The sequence below is a fragment of the Porites lutea genome, chromosome 1 (assembly GCF_958299795.1).
Source record: "Porites lutea chromosome 1, jaPorLute2.1, whole genome shotgun sequence".
Taxonomy (NCBI): Eukaryota; Metazoa; Cnidaria; class Anthozoa; order Scleractinia; family Poritidae; genus Porites; species Porites lutea.
In genome coordinates, this window is record NC_133201.1 from 1118596 (window position 1) to 1134282 (window position 15687).

Below are 15687 nucleotides of genomic sequence, written 5' to 3' on the forward strand. Positions count from 1 at the left end.
TACCCAGAACAAACTGGGGTAAACAAACTTTTATTTTTCACGCCGCAAGAGACTGGAACAGCCTTCTAAATGATTTAAAAGAGTGTAATATTTTATCTATTTTTAAATCCAAGTTAAAAACTTTTTAAAAAGATATCAGCTAATTTTAAACCTTGATATTTTTTGTATAATCAATTTTAAGATTTTAAATTTTTAAATTTGTTTTATTTGTAAACATATTTTACTTTTTTCGTAATAATTAATTAATTAGTTAGATTAATGCATGAGGGCCCAACTGAAAACCGCCTTGGAAAGTTGGGCTCCCTCTATAAATATTAGTAGTAGTAGTAGTAGTAGTAGTAGTAGTAGTAGTAGTAGTAGTAGTAGTAGTAGTAGTAGTAGTAGTAGTAGTAGTAGTAGTAGTAGTAGTAGTAGTAGTAGTAGTATAAAGATGATTTTGCTGTGCCCGTGCTATAGTCACAATGCGAGAATATTAATAGCAAACGACAAGCAGGTGAACAAAATACCTTTGAAAACATTAAAAAAAGATCGGGGTAACAATACCCAACAGCGCACTACGATGAGTTGTATTCGATACCAGAATTAATGAACCGATCCTACTTTTGTGATCGCTGCTGTAAAGGTTACAATACTGAGGACAGCGCCCATCATAACTGTCAAGCTCAGAACTGCCCTGCCTGCAAAAGAAGTAAATCCAAGGATAAGGATGGATGCCAAGATTTTAAATTATGGGCGAAACCAGATCGCGAATTTTATGGTGAAGATTGCTTTGTCTATCATCTCGTACAACATGAGACAGAAGACCCAGCCCTTAAACGAACGAAACAAAAATGGGAAAAAGAGTATGGGGAGGAACTTTCTTCTATAGTTGAATTGAAAAGTGTTTGTGACCAGTTTCGTAAATGCAAGGATTGCCTGGTGTCCTATAAAGTAAACGAAGAATTGGAACAGAAATGCCTTCATGCGATGCGCAAACATTGTCTTGAGTATGTAAATATTTATGAACACAAATGCTTTATCACCTCTGAGGAGGAAAAGTGTTTTAAACGGAACGTAAGACAATAAAGAAAAGAGAAACAAACCAACGAAAAACTGGTTGCCACAGTGGTTGAGAGAGATAGACTGAAGGATGATTATTTGGGGGCGATTATTGAGAAAATGATTGAACAACGTAAAAAGAAAGTCCAAGAACTGAAAGATATCAACAAGGGAATCCAATTGGAGGAAATCAAGAGACGTGGAAACGAAGAAGCTTTGAATAATTTACGTGAAGTGAAGTACGAGTGAATGCAACCCAACAGAAACGAGCTCAAGGTGTATCAGCCCCAGGACGAGTAATGGCCTTTGCAGATGTTGAATGTATACTCAACAGAACCAACACATTTGTCCCTATGCTGATCTGCTATGCACGGGAGGATAATGACTCTATTTTTCACCACTGGGGTCCAAACTGTGTTCAGACATTTATTAACACAGTGTTGCGATGGTCCAATAACAACAAAGAGGAACTACACATATTCTTTCATAACCTGAAAGGTTTTGATGGGATTTTTATGTTAGATGCTCTGTACTCTCTGATGGGCACTGGCACAAAGACATTACATTTCAAGCACATTAGCCTGGTGTTTACAGATTCCCTGTCTTTTCTCAACATGCCGCTGACCAATTTCACCAACACATTTGGATTACAAGAATTGAAATAAGGTTGGTTTCCACAGAAGTTTTCCAAGTTGGAAAATTTACAGCATGAAAGCCCGATTCCAGCCCTTCGCTACTATGAACTACAGCATATGGATGCAAAAAAGAAAAAAGCTTGTGAAGACTGGCATGCTGAAGAAGTTCTCAAAGGAGAGGATTGGAACTTTAAGAAGGAGCTTTTGAGTTACTGCGAGAGTGATGTCAAACTACTCAAAGAGGGCTGTCTAAAGTTTGCAGAGGATACCATACGGGATGCTGGGTTTAATCCACTTTTACAATGTATCACCATTGCATGCACATGTCATTATTTCTGGCGTAATTTTCAGATGGAACCCAGCACTATTGCGGTGGAGCCTCCTCACGGCCGGGGTGGATTAAAGACATCCCAAAGCAAAGTGGCGTTTCAGTGGTTGTATTACCAAGACAAACAGTCAGGTCATGGGTATCACCATTGGATCCAAGAGAGGCTTTCTACGGCGGACGAACTGGAATGGCCAAATGCTACCTTGCAGTGGAATCAGGAGAAGAGATTTATTATCAAGATTTCAAGTTTGTATCCAACCATCAACAAATATGGCACGTTTCCGACAGGTCATCCACAAATCTTGGTCAATCCAGAGAGTCAAACATCGATGATTACTTTGGTTTAGCTAAAGTAAGTATCTTAGCCGCGGAAAAAGTGTTTCATCCAGAACTAATGCAGAAAATGTGTGGAAGAACAAGTAGATCGCACATGGCATGAACGAACGAACCTCTGTCCACATAGTGATGCAGAACGAACCCTTCGCGGTACATGGTGTACTGAAGAAGGCAGTGGAGATAGGTTACAAGATTATGAAAATCCATGAATTCTGTCATTTCCCCAAAGACCAAAGGAAAGAGGGCTTATTTGCCCCCTATGTGAATTCATGGCTCAAATACAAAACCGAAGCGAGTGGGTGGCCAAAACATTGTGACACCCAAGAACAGAAACATCAATATGTCGAAGATTTTGAGGCTAAAGAAGGAATCAAACTGGAGAACATTCCGAAAAACCCGCGACGGAAACAAGTGGCAAAATTGATGTTAAATTCGTACGTATATTGTTTTGTGAATAATTAATGATGTGCGGACGTTCACGAAAACGGGCGAAAACTAATGGCTTGTTTACTTTTGTACACTTTCAGCTTTTGGGAAAAATTTGGCGAGAACGAGCATAGACCTCAAATCATAGCCATCCAAAACGAAGACGCTTGGCAACGAAATGTTAAGGACGAAACAGTGGTGGTCAAAGACACTCATATATTCAACGAAGATGTCTTGGAAGTGAGTGTGATGAAAGAGGACGACGCGTGTGAAGGAGCGGGGAAAGCTAATATTTTCATTGTTAGTTTTACAACTGCTTTGGCACGTCTCAAACTGTGTGAAGAATTGCAAAAGCTGGGGGAAAAAGTTCATTACTATGACACAGACTCTGTGATTTATAAATGGAGAGAAGGCCAACCCTATATCCCCACTGGCATCTTCCTGGGACAAATGACAGATGAACTGGAAGGAGAACCTGTTGTGGAGTTTGGATCAGCAGGACCGAAATCTTATTGCTAGGGAACACAAGGGGATGAAAAAAGAATGCAAGAACAAGGGCACCAAGAGTTCCTACAAAATTAATCAGGTGTTGAACTGTGGTTCTATGATACTCCGCATCCAACAAGAGATGACGAACCTATTAGATTCTAGAAGATTGATGGACATTGAAATTAAAAATCATTTTGTAAGAGAGAACACTCATAAAACAGTGAGGTCACAACATTTAATCAAATTTTTTGTGTAAACTTTGATAAGCGTGTAGTAGAACAAGGAACGGGAAAAACATATCCCTACGGATATGTGCGATTAGGTAGCAACTAAAACATATTTTGTGGATTTGTTAACTAAGATAAGTCAACAAAGAGTGGATTTGAACAATCTATGGGTGTGGTTGTATGAAAACCAAACCCTAACGTGAAAACCAATGAAAAAGCTAAAAGGGTGAAAGTTAACCCCAACCAAAAATACCAAAACCTAACCCTAAGCCTAATTAGCATTTTAACCCTAAGTTGTGAATGCTAAGCCTAAAGAGTGTCGAGATTTAGTAGTGTGTTCAAACCCGTCAAGATGCAACAAGTGTCAATGCATGATTTGGAACAATTTTCATACTGGCAGGAGAAACGTCTCACAAGTTCACACTGGTATAATATTTACAATCTAGTCATTCTGTCGAGTTGACCGAATTAGCAGACCGCGTGTTGGGAAATAATGATGCTGTAGAGGAAATTCAATTGGATCTAACTGTTCAACAGCACCGCGTCCCCGCATGGAAGGAGGGTTTATTGATGTCAATGAGCGATGCTTTATTACGGTCACTTCAGCGATGGATTACAAACCATGGGTACCCTCACTCCAAGCTGTGGAACCACTACCACTACGAATAACCAGATGTTTAGCCGTGCTAACAAATATTCCAGTGTTTACTTTCTTTCCATGGACAGTGTCACTCACAAAAACTTTATTAGCCATGCTGGACTGGCTAAGTCAAAAATGGTTGATGGCCCAACTATAAACACCATGCATGGAATTTAAATTAGTCATCACCTTGATTCATCATGATAATAAGGAATTACTCCATACCGGCCTACATCGGCCTATAACGACCCAAAGACGGGCACTCTGTCTTTTAGCAAGAGAGTTTAGCTCGTCTGCATAGCTATGTCTTTAAACAATAGAGTTTAGCTGGTCGTCATCAGCGCTAAGCTGGTCCTCATCGAAGGGAAACTGGTCCTCGTCAGAGCTCAGAGTCTCCTTTGTTGGCGTTACAATAATAGAAGCTTGGTTTCAATTGCTTCTTTCTTCCGTTTCATGTGTACATAAGGTTACCTCTGGTAACGTCTTGGTACTTGTAATCATGTAGGGATAGCAGTGACAAGTACCAAACACATCAGCCACGACTTGTTTATCGGTCGTGGTTTTTGGCTGATTATCAATCAGCACATACCCATAAGACTTCTCGGTTTCTTTCGTGTAAGCAGACATAAATTCTGTACGATTTTATCAAAAATCCGCTCAGCCACAATACCAATCTGTTTTCTGTCACTCGGACTGCAAAACAACACCATGTACTGGGCATTTCTGCTAATATCTGTGTTGAATTTCCCTTTCGGAAACATATTTTGTAGCAATAATATCACGCTGGCATTGCGATGCCTGCCTTGCGTAAACAAGAGAGAAAGCACTGGGCTTTCTGTAGCCTGTGACATCAAATCATCAAACAAGAACACATTGTTAAACTTTGGATTGATCTCGCTAAGATTTTCGCTCATGCCTGGTAAGCCTTGAGTAAACACTATCTCATCGCCCAGTTTTGATTTCAGGGACATATAGCGACTTTGCCACTGATTGTAAAACCAGAAAATACGTCTGGGTTTCTCACTAGGGTACTTGACACAGGGTACAGTTAGCAACTGCTCCACAAAAAATGTTTTACCGCCCTGACTTGGTCCTACCACGCGCATCGAGAACATGTGATTGAACTTAAAGTCTGAGTAGGGTTTTGTTTGAAGGCAATTGCTTTATACCTTCATAGCCGGTCTTGGAAGCTGTCGGGGTTGAGCGTGAATACTCAAAGGCTGTGACGACATTCCCTGTTGGGTATACAATCCCTGAGGTACATCTGTTGAGACTAAGTTTGGTGATAACGAAGGAGTCACTTGATGAGAAAATATGGCTGACTTTAATAGTGGTTGTCGTTTTTTACTGTATAGGTTATGCACTTGACGTAAATGATCCGCTAAGTAAAGCAATTCCTGTCTATGACAAATAGGACACACTCGTCTGAACCTGTAGGGCATGTTGACGCTAGGAAGTCTTAACGCAAATGATGGTGATGCAAAAGTGTTTGGTTTCTATTTATAGTCTTTGGGTCGTTATAGGTCGATGTAGGCCGGTATGGAGTAAAATCACCGTGACACACGTTTCAACTAATTTTATTTGCAGACTTTTCCAATCTATAACAAATTTAGTTGCAGACTTTTCATTACATTACAATTTTAGTTGTAGGCTTTAACTGCAATCCACTACTCCTCATAGAAAGAAATGTTCACGAGCAGTCCTCTGTTTAAGTTTTGTTTCATTGTTAACTGATCTGCTAAGGCCTCTGACATTTCGTCCATGGTTTTATAAGACGACTCGTCTGGTGAGAATTCACAAGTGTATGTGACATCAGCGTGTTCCCTTCATGAAGCTTCTACTTTAATGAGGGTTGTCTTAGTTGTTTTTTTTCTGTTCAATGATAGCATTCAACCCATGATAAAAAGGACACACCACTTCAAAATCCCAATTGCGAGTCCCTGGTTTTCTTGGAGATAATTAATAAAGGTCTACCACATAAAAATCTGTTCCGTTCACTCTTGTATAGGAGGCTTTAAACACTGGAAAATCTATCGCCAATTCTAGCCATGCTAGTTCGTCACTGTCTTCTCCTTTCTGGTTCTCAACGTTCGAAGTCAGAGTATTAGTCTGATCTCTCTGTGCACGTTCCGCCTCTAACTCTTCTAAATCTCTGTCCCATTCTCGTTGTTCTGCAGGTGTCCAGTCGTTATACCCATCAATCCACATGATGGCTTGTGATAAAATGATGATTCGATTAGGACTCACCTGTCTTTTATACCTTTTCGGACCTCATCCTAGGCTATAAATAGAATGAACGATTGTCAACAGCTATCATTTTCACGTTCGATCGCCTCGAGGTAACATGTGCACTATGACTGTCGAAGAACCCCCTGTTAAGTCTGAACCTTCAGAAAAATCTGTCAAGACCAAGTTGAAAGAGTATCGACAGAAACTCATGACCATCAAAGCCAGGATACGGTACCGTGAACAGGCTATCAAAAACCTTAGAAAACATCTCAAGAATTGTGATATACAACACAAACTCCGTTGAGTCAAGCTCTTCCCATCTTGAAATAAGTGCTTTCGCAATCATATCCATGATAGCTTGGATAACCTTATAATAACGCACTGTTTTTAAGAAAGAAAAGAACCTTAATACAATAAAATGTTTGTAATCTGCAAAAATGGCTTGTCCTTTGGTCGTCCTACATCTATATCCATCAATTTCTTGTCAGTAAACGGTCGTGCAAGTGTCAACAATCCAATCTCTCCCATCAGGCGATTTCCCAGAGCCATGACTTAATAATAATAAATCTTCCCTGGTTTGACATCTTCGTTAATGTTTACCTTCAGTAGAATGAATTCCTTGTCTGCTGAACCTTCGTTTGTGGGTTTAGCTGTTCCAATAAGTGAGAAAGAGACGTTGAATTCTGGAAGGCTGTCCTGCTTTTGCTGAAGTCTTGCTTGTAAAAAAGGTAAAAATTCAAGTCTTTGACGATAAGTCTCCACTTCTTTCCAATTCAACTCACCATCGAAGGAAAAGTCAATTAATTTTCCAGCCATTTCTCTGATGATAAGGTCTTCACGTTTTCAGACTCGTGACAATCACAACTTGAATTTATGTCCAGGTCTAAATCCCCTTGGGAACTTGGACATGTTCAGACAAAGTATTGTTCTCCTTCTATGACGTCAATGGGCTTGTTCGGTTAAAGTATTGTTCTCTGTCTATGACGTCATTCCCTATTATCATGATGTATCAAGGTGATGACCAATTTAAATTCCATGCATGGTGTTTATAGTTGGGCCATCAACCATTTTTGACTTAGCCAGTCCAGCATGGCTAAAAAAGTTTTTGTGAGTGACACTGTCCATGGAAAGAAAGTAAACACTGGAATATTTGTTAGCACGCCTAAACATCTGGTTATTCGTAGTGGTAGTGGTTCCACAGCTTGGAGTGAGAGATAACATAACGTTCTCATAGGGTACCCATGGTCTGTAATCCATCGCTGAAGTGGCCGTAATAAAGCATCGCTTATTGGCATCAATAAACTCTCGTTCCATGCAGGGACGCGCTGCCGTTGAACAGTTAGATCCAATTGAATTTTGTCTACAGCATCATTATTTCCCAACACACGGTCTGCTAATTTGGTCAACTCGACAGAAATGACTGGATTGTAAATATTATACCAGTGTGAACTTGTGAGACGTTTTTCCTGCCAGTATAAAAATTGTTCCAAATCATGCATTGACACTTGTTGCATCTTGACGGGTTTGAACACACTACTAAATCTCGACACTCTTTATAACACAAATAGGCTGCGTCAGCAGGTTTTTTTCCACACTCTTTTCCAGTCCCCTCTGCGATTAAGGTTAGGGTTAGGTACTTAGGGTAAGCATTCACAACTCAGGGTTAGAATGGTAATTAGGGTTAGGGTTAGGGTTAGGCACTTAGGGTTAGCATTCACAACTTAGGGTTAAAATGGTAATTAGGCTTAGGGTTAGGGTTTGGTATTTTTGGTTGGGATAAACTTTCACCCTTTTAGTTTTTTGGTTGGTTTTCACGTTAGGGTTTGGTTTTCATACAACCACACCCATGGATTGTTCAAATCCACTCTTTATTGAACACAACAACTTATCTTAGTTAACAAATCCAGAAAATGTGTTTTAGTTGCTACCTAATCGCACATATCCGTAGGGATATGTTTTTCCCGTCCCTTGTTCTACTACACGCTTATCCCACTTTACACCAAACACTTTGACTAAATGTTGTAACTTCACTGTTTTATGAGTGTTCTCTCTTACAAAATGATTTTTGATTTTAATGTCCATCAATCTTCTAGAATCTAATGGGTTCGTCATCTCCCGTTGGATGTGCTGCATCATAGAACCACAGTTCAACACCTGATTAATTTTGTAGGAACTCTTGGTGCCCTTGTTCTTGCATTCTTTTTTTATCCCCTTGTGTTCTATAGCAATAAGTTTTCGGTCCTGTTGATCCAAACTCCACAATAGGATCTCCTTCCAGTTCATCTGTCAGTTGTCCCAGGAAGATGCCAGTGGGGATATAGGGCTGGCCTTCTCTCCATCCATAAATCACAGAGTCTGTGTCATAGTAAAGAACTTGTTTCTCCAGCTTTTGCAATTCTTCATACAGTTTAGGACGTGCCAAAGCAGTTGTAAAACTAGGAATGAAAATATTAGTTTTCCCCGCTCCTTCACACGCGTCCTCCTTTTTCATCACACTCACTTCCAAGACATCGTCGTTGAAGATACGAGTGTCTTTGACGACCACTGTTTCGTCCTTAACAATTCGTTGCCAAGCGTCTTCGTTTTGGATGGTTATGATTTGAGGTCTATGCTCGTTCTCGCCAAATTTTTCCCAACAGCTGAAAGTATACAAAAGTAAATAAACCATTAGTTTTCGCCCGTTTCCGTGAACGTGCGCACATCATTAATTATCCACAAAACAATACACTTACCAATTTAACATCGATTTTGCCACTTGTTTCCGTCCCGGGTTTTTCTGAATGTTCTCCAGTTTGATTCCTTCTTTAGCCTCAAAATCTTCGACATACTGATCTTTCTGTTCTTGGGTGTCACAATGTTTTGGCCACCCACTCGCTTCGGTTTTGTATTTGAGCCATGAATTCACATAGGGGGCAAATAAGCCCTCTTTCCTTTGGTCTTTAGGAAAATGCCAGACTTCACTGATTTTCATACTCTTGTAACCTATCTCCACTGCCTTCTTTAGCTCTTCAGTACACCATGTACCGTGAAGTGTTCGTTCTGCATCACTATGTGGACAGAGGTTCGTTCGTTCATGCCATGGACGATCTAATAATTCTTCCACACATTTTCTGCACTATGGAAACATCAGTTTGCCATTCATTTTGACTGAAAGTTCTGGATGAAACACTTTTTTCGCGGCTAAGATACTTACTTTAGCTAAACCAAAGAAATCATCGATATTTTGACTCTCTGGATTGACCAAGATTTGTGGATGACCTGTCGGATACGTGCCATATTTGTTGATGGTTGGACGCTAACTTGTGAAATCTTGATAATGAATCTCTTCTCCTGATTCCACTGCAAGGTAGCATTTGGCCATTCCAGTTCGTCCGCCGTAGAAAGCCTCTCTTGGATCCAATGGTGATACCCATGACTTGTTCTTCACTAAATCTTTTAGTTCTTCGTTCTGTTTCAATTCTTTCTTAAACGCACACTCCCACATCTCAATCACAGTGTAACCAGCCGCTCGTAACAGTTCTGTTTTGACTTTTGTTGTTTGAAACATCTCTTCAACTGTACGATCTGGATGATGAAATGTCTTGACATGTCTGTTGTTAGGTTTACACTTCCTACGTCCATGAAATTCACAACCGTGAAACTCATAGACTGTTTTTGCGCTTGGGTCATAGCCATCCACTTTGACTTTACCTCGTTTTACTGGAATCACTTGTTCACCACCATTGCGGGCGTGCTTGATTCTGTTTCCACCTGACTGTTTGTCTTGGTAATACAACCACTGAAACACCACTTTGTTTTGGGATGTCTTTAATCCACCCCATCCGTGAGGAGGCTCCACCGCAATAGTGCTGGGTTCCATCTGAAAATTACGCCAGAAATAATGACATGTGGATGCAATGGTGATACATTGCAAAAGTGGATTAAACCCAGCATCTTGTATGGTATCCTCTGCAAACTTTAGACAGCCCTCTTTGAGTAGTTTGACATCACTCTCGCAGTAACTCAAAAGCTCCTTCTTAAAGTTCCAATCCTCTCCTTTGAGAACTTCTTCAGCATGCCAGTCTTCACAAGCTTTTTTTCTTTTTTGCATCCATATGCTGTGGTTCATAGTGGCGAAGGGCTGGAATCGGGCCTTCATGCTGTAAATTTTCCAACTTGGAAAACTTTTGTGGAAACCAACCTTTTTTCAATTCTTGTAATCCAAATGTGTTGGTGAAATTGGTCAGCGGCATGTTGAGAAAAGACAGGCAATCTTTAAACACCAGGCTCTTGTGCTTGAAATGTAATGTCTTTTTGCCAGTGCCCATGATATCGGTCACTTTTAAATTCATCTTGTACAGAGCATCCAACATAAAAATGCCATCAAATCCTTTCAGGTTATGAAAGAATATGTGTAGCTCCTCTTTGTTATTGTTGGACCATCGCAACACTGTGTTAATAAATGTCTGAACACGGTTTGGACCCCAGTGGTGATAAATAGAGTCAAAATAGAGTCATAGGGACAAATGTGCTGGTTCTATCGAGTATACATTGAACATAGGCAAAGACCATTACTCGTCCTGAGGCTGATACACCTTGAGCTTGTTTCCGTTGGGTTGCATCCACTCGTTCCTCGATCATTTCCAATATTATCTCATCGAGATCCTTTCCTTCGTTTACCAATTGTTCCATCACACTTCACGTACATCATTAAAAGCTTCTTCGTTTCTACGTCTCTTGATTTCCTCTATCGGGATTCCCTTGTTAATATTTTTCAGTTCTTGGACTTTTTTTTTTTATCTTGTTCAATCATTTTCTCAATAATCGCCCCCAAATAATCATCCTTCAATCTATCTCCCTCAACCACTGTGGCAACCAGTTTTTCGTTGGTTTGTTTCTCTTTTCTTAATTGTCTTACGTTCCGTTTAAAACACTTTTCCTCCTCAGAGGTGATAAAGCATTTGTGTTCATAAATGTTTACATACTCAAGACAATGTTTGCACAGCGCATGAAGGCATTGGTGTTCCAATTCTTCGTTTACTTTATAGGACACCAGGCAATCCTTGCATTTACGAAACTGGTCACAAACACTTTTCAATTCAACTATAGAAGGAAGCAATCTTTACCATAAAATTCGCGTCTGCACCTGATACAATTTCGATCTGGTTTCGCCCATAATTTAAAATCTTGGCATCCATCCTTATCCTTGGATTTACTTCTTTTGCAGGCAGGGAAGTTTTGAACTTGACAGTTATGATGGGCGCTGTCCTCAGTATTGTAGCCTTAACAGCAGCGATCACAAAAGTAGCATCGGTTCATGAATCCTGGTATCGAATACAACCCATCGTAGTGCGCTTGCACATCATCGTTCTCATCCACGTAGACCGATTTCACCAGAGCAATCAATTTCTCAGCTTCCAGAAATGTATCCCCTTTAAAAATCACACCGCCTTTAGAGGCATCCACGACGATAATTCTAAATCCTTAAGGACCCAGGTGCTCTTGGAATTTTGTAATTTCCTCCAAGCCGCAAGGTCCTTCATGGACGCCCGCTTCAGCATGAAGTTTCTTGGCTTCTTTTAACTGTTGGGTATTGTTACCCCGATCTTTTTTAATGTTTTCAAAGGTATTTTGTTCACCTGCTTGTCGTTTGCTATATTCTCGCATTGTGACTATGGCACGGGCACAGCACAAGTCATCTTTATTTTTAATCTCGCTCACACATCTTGATTCTTTGGCTATGTGTTCCCAAATTTTTTGTCCTGGACCACCGCCTGCCCTTTTACCACCTTTCATCTCAGGGCGAGTGAAAAGAATCGATGCAGAAAATCCCACATCGTTGGTAATAAAATGTCCACTGTTTAACACATTAGTTAGGTTCTCCAACATTGCTTTTGTATAGAGAGCTCTTTCTGTAAAGTCACCGACTGGTACTTTCCAAGTCTCTCCCTTCAATCCTTCTTTTCTATGCCCTCTGCTGCCAATTTGAAGTGTCGTGCGATAGTCATTTGGATAGGATTTGTAGGTCGTTAATCAGATTGTCCATGGCAACGGCCAAGGTATGTGTGGCGCCAATGTTTAAATCTTCGTCTTCTCTTGGTCCACGTTTTTGGTCTAACGTTAAGACGAATTTTTGTTTAACCAATGTATTTTTCTTCCAACGTTTTGTTGGTCCTAACTTTTTAAAATCAGATACATGGAGTGGATCTGGACTACCAGCGTATTCGTCAGTAGGCTCTGTTACTGGATCAACTGCCTCTGGTCTAGGGACTTTCACATCAGATTTGGTATCTCCTTCAGCAGCTTCGCGTTTGGTACCGCGGGTAGTCACAGCAATCCCAAGTTATGAATCAATATGCGGTACCTTGTTAGAATGAAGTAGTTCCATGCTTTCTTCGGCTTTCCGTTTGGCTCCTTCAGAATGAGGCTTACGGATATGACTTAACATATTGTCTTTCCTTTTAAATGTTGACTCACAGTATAAACATGAAACAGGTTCTGTTTTCTTTCCACAATATTTCTTGTGACGTGAGAAGTCAAATCTGTTTTTGTACTTTTTTCCGCAGGTAGGACATGGTCTTGGATAGGTTGGGTAGGTTGATGAGCTCTGATCAGTACAACGTATCGTAATCAAATGAATTGTGTCTACGTTGCCCTTCCTTTTAGACATTACAGAACAATAGATAGAGTGGGCATGCACAATCTTGCCCACTCACGAAAGCATGACATAGTCTAAAAATAGAAACAAATTCTACTAAGTCAGTAAATCAATGAGTGACGTCACTGAGCTTGTCTAAACTTGGCCGCCTCCATAAGCATAATCAATCAACCGTAACTCCTTCAAGCGTTACCTTTACTCGATTTAGGGTTAGCAATGATCTCAAGGTTAGGGTTAGTAGTGAACTCTACTTGATTAGGGTTAGACTAATGAACTCAAGGTTAGGGTTTAGCATTGCACTTGAGAGATGTAGGGTTAAGCACTGCACTCGTGAGATTTAGGGTTAGGATTTGAACTCAAGGTAAGGGTTAAGCACTGCACTCGAGAGATTTAGAGTTAGACATTTGAACTCAAGGTTAGGATTAGACATTTCACCATTTTCGCTACCACTCAGCTTGCGTCCTTAGCAATGGGTGAAGTCCAGATATCCAATAAAAACATCACTTGGTTCGCGTCCTTAGCAACAGTATCTATGTGAACCAAAGTGTTGGCCTTTAAAAAATGTTGCCCCTTTTTGTCCCACTATAGCCCCTATTTTCTTCTGGAGTTTGGTTTTCTTGAAAGTTTTAGGAGGCTTTTTCGTCTCATCCGAAAGTGATAGCTACCCTTATGGGTCTGGTCGAAAGTAGGAGGACATGAAGGAGCCTTGCTTTCATTAGAAAATTGTAGGGGACGTTTTGTCTTTACACCGAAGGTTTAAGGAGACCTTTTTTAAAACAATCGCAATATCTTGGTATTAAAATGTGACTAACACAACCTCCGAAAATCGTAGTTAAGCTATCAGAAAATGTCCGAATATTTTAGGCGAATGGAACGGTTATCCAGAACGTTTTAGCTTTTCACAAGCTTAAGAAATGTCTAGGCAATATTTGCGCCTTCGAACAGTTATTTTAAAGAAAAACGTCGCTGGGTGCCCCTGCTTGATGATGATAATGTTTTATATAATCAAGCCCCGTCCACAAGTATCCGGATATTTTGAATCCGAAAATTGTTCTATACCGATTCAAAAATTTCCACGCCCGCACGTCGGGTTTTCAAATCGAATTTGGCCGTCTACACGTATGCAGATTCACTCTCCGTTCGTCAGCTAGTTGCACACCTGAAATTGAAGTCCAAGAAGTAAAGAAGCCATAACATTGCGCACGGCACCGCCTTGAATATTCACTTTAAAGAGCTGAGCTCGATCTTGTGACATCACTGGATGAAAAAATATCCGGACATGAGAGGACACAGAGGCTTTTTACTGGAAGTACCATCCCACGCAGGGATGTTTTCTCCGCGGGAAGCTAATCCGACTTAATCCCATTTAATATGTCGCGCTCCTCGAAAGTGCGAAAATTTTCTTGTCGTGTATTAGATTTCAGATACATTTTCTTAATCTTCATTTCACGCCAGAATAAATTAGTTTGCGCGCAAAGGGCTCCTAAAAATATCACAAGGTTTGTCCCACTTCGAGTCCACCTTCTGGAGATACGCCGGCTTGGTAGCTGGAATACATTGCCGAGGCGAAGATCTTTTCCTCCTCGTCGTATTTTCTTCACGACAAATGTTTATATTTGTAGCGAGAATGCAGCGCATATCGGTGGATTTTACTTCGTGCGGTTTGCTACTTCTGAAAGAAGAGTGCCGGATTTCATCGTTTTGTTCATGTTTATTAGTGTTGGCAAATGTAAGGTAAAAGAACCGACCACTGCAAGGTAAGAATTGAAGTTTTAAATTTGTTACTCGGCGAAAAATCGTGGAATTGGAATGCGTGAAACTCGTGAGTATTACCTCTGTTACCTAATGTCATGCGATGACTTCTCGCTTTTTCGATGCGTAGCACGGATACAAGCGATAAATTTCTTTCGCAAAGTGAAGTATAATTTACTTAACGAGACCATTTGACGAATATTTCTCGTTATATGCTTTATTCATATTTGCTTAGCTTATTCAGGCTACATGCCAGGAGGTTGACGACAATGTTTGTGCGCTATAATTATGCTGATAAGCTTCTGCACCTTTAGATTGAAACTCATGTAAGCCAAACGTTTATTAACTCTAGCAAAACAATCTTCTATTAAAGAGGAACTTTTAACGTCTTTCGGGGCCCTAACATGGCGTCAAATTTTTAGGGGAAACAAAGCTTGATTTTTGGCCAAACAGACTATAGCTTTTTTGTCTTTGAAGAGAGCGCGAGGCAAACGTCCGTGAGTACAGTGTAAGCCAGTGATTCTTTAGATAGAGCTAACAAACATAGGCTGCACTTTAGTTGGCACACCAATGGGTGCAGTGTAACCCAGTGATTCTTTAGGTAGAGCTAACAAACATAGGCTGCACTTTAGTTGGCACACCCATGGGTGCAGTGTAACCCAGTGATTCTTTAGGTAGAGCTAACAAACATAGGCTGCACTTTAGGTGGCACACCCATGGGTGCAGTGTAACCCAGTGATTCTTTAGTGTAGAGCTAACAAAAATAGGCCGCACTTTAGTTGGCACACCCATGGGTGCAGTGTAACCCAGTGATTCTTTAGGTAGAGCTAACAAACATAGGCTGCACTTTAGGTGGCACACCAATGGGTGCAGTGTAACCCAGTAATTCTTTAGGTAGAGCTAACAAACATAGGCTGCACTTTAGGTGGCATACCCATGGGTGCAGTGTA

At 40.5% G+C, this 15687-nt stretch overlaps 3 protein-coding genes across 3 annotated transcripts in view; all 3 read left to right on the forward strand.

The window, feature by feature from the left end:
• LOC140941391 (relaxin receptor 2-like) overlaps positions 1-15687 on the forward strand; it is a 134479-nt gene that overhangs the window by 62512 nt on the left and 56280 nt on the right. The gene's annotated exons all lie outside the window — the stretch shown is intronic.
• Positions 2467-3282, forward strand: LOC140929794 (uncharacterized). The gene is made up of 2 exons (XM_073379527.1): positions 2467-2771; positions 2865-3282. Exons 1-2 carry the CDS (start codon positions 2467-2469, stop codon positions 3280-3282), a joined length of 723 nt encoding a protein of 240 aa, XP_073235628.1.
• Positions 12372-15687, forward strand: part of LOC140929897 (uncharacterized) — a 51260-nt gene continuing 47944 nt past the window's right edge. Inside the window, exon 1 of the mRNA XM_073379616.1 lies at positions 12372-12386. Coding sequence (XP_073235717.1) covers positions 12372-12386 — 15 coding nt within the window. The remainder of the gene's footprint in view (positions 12387-15687) is intronic.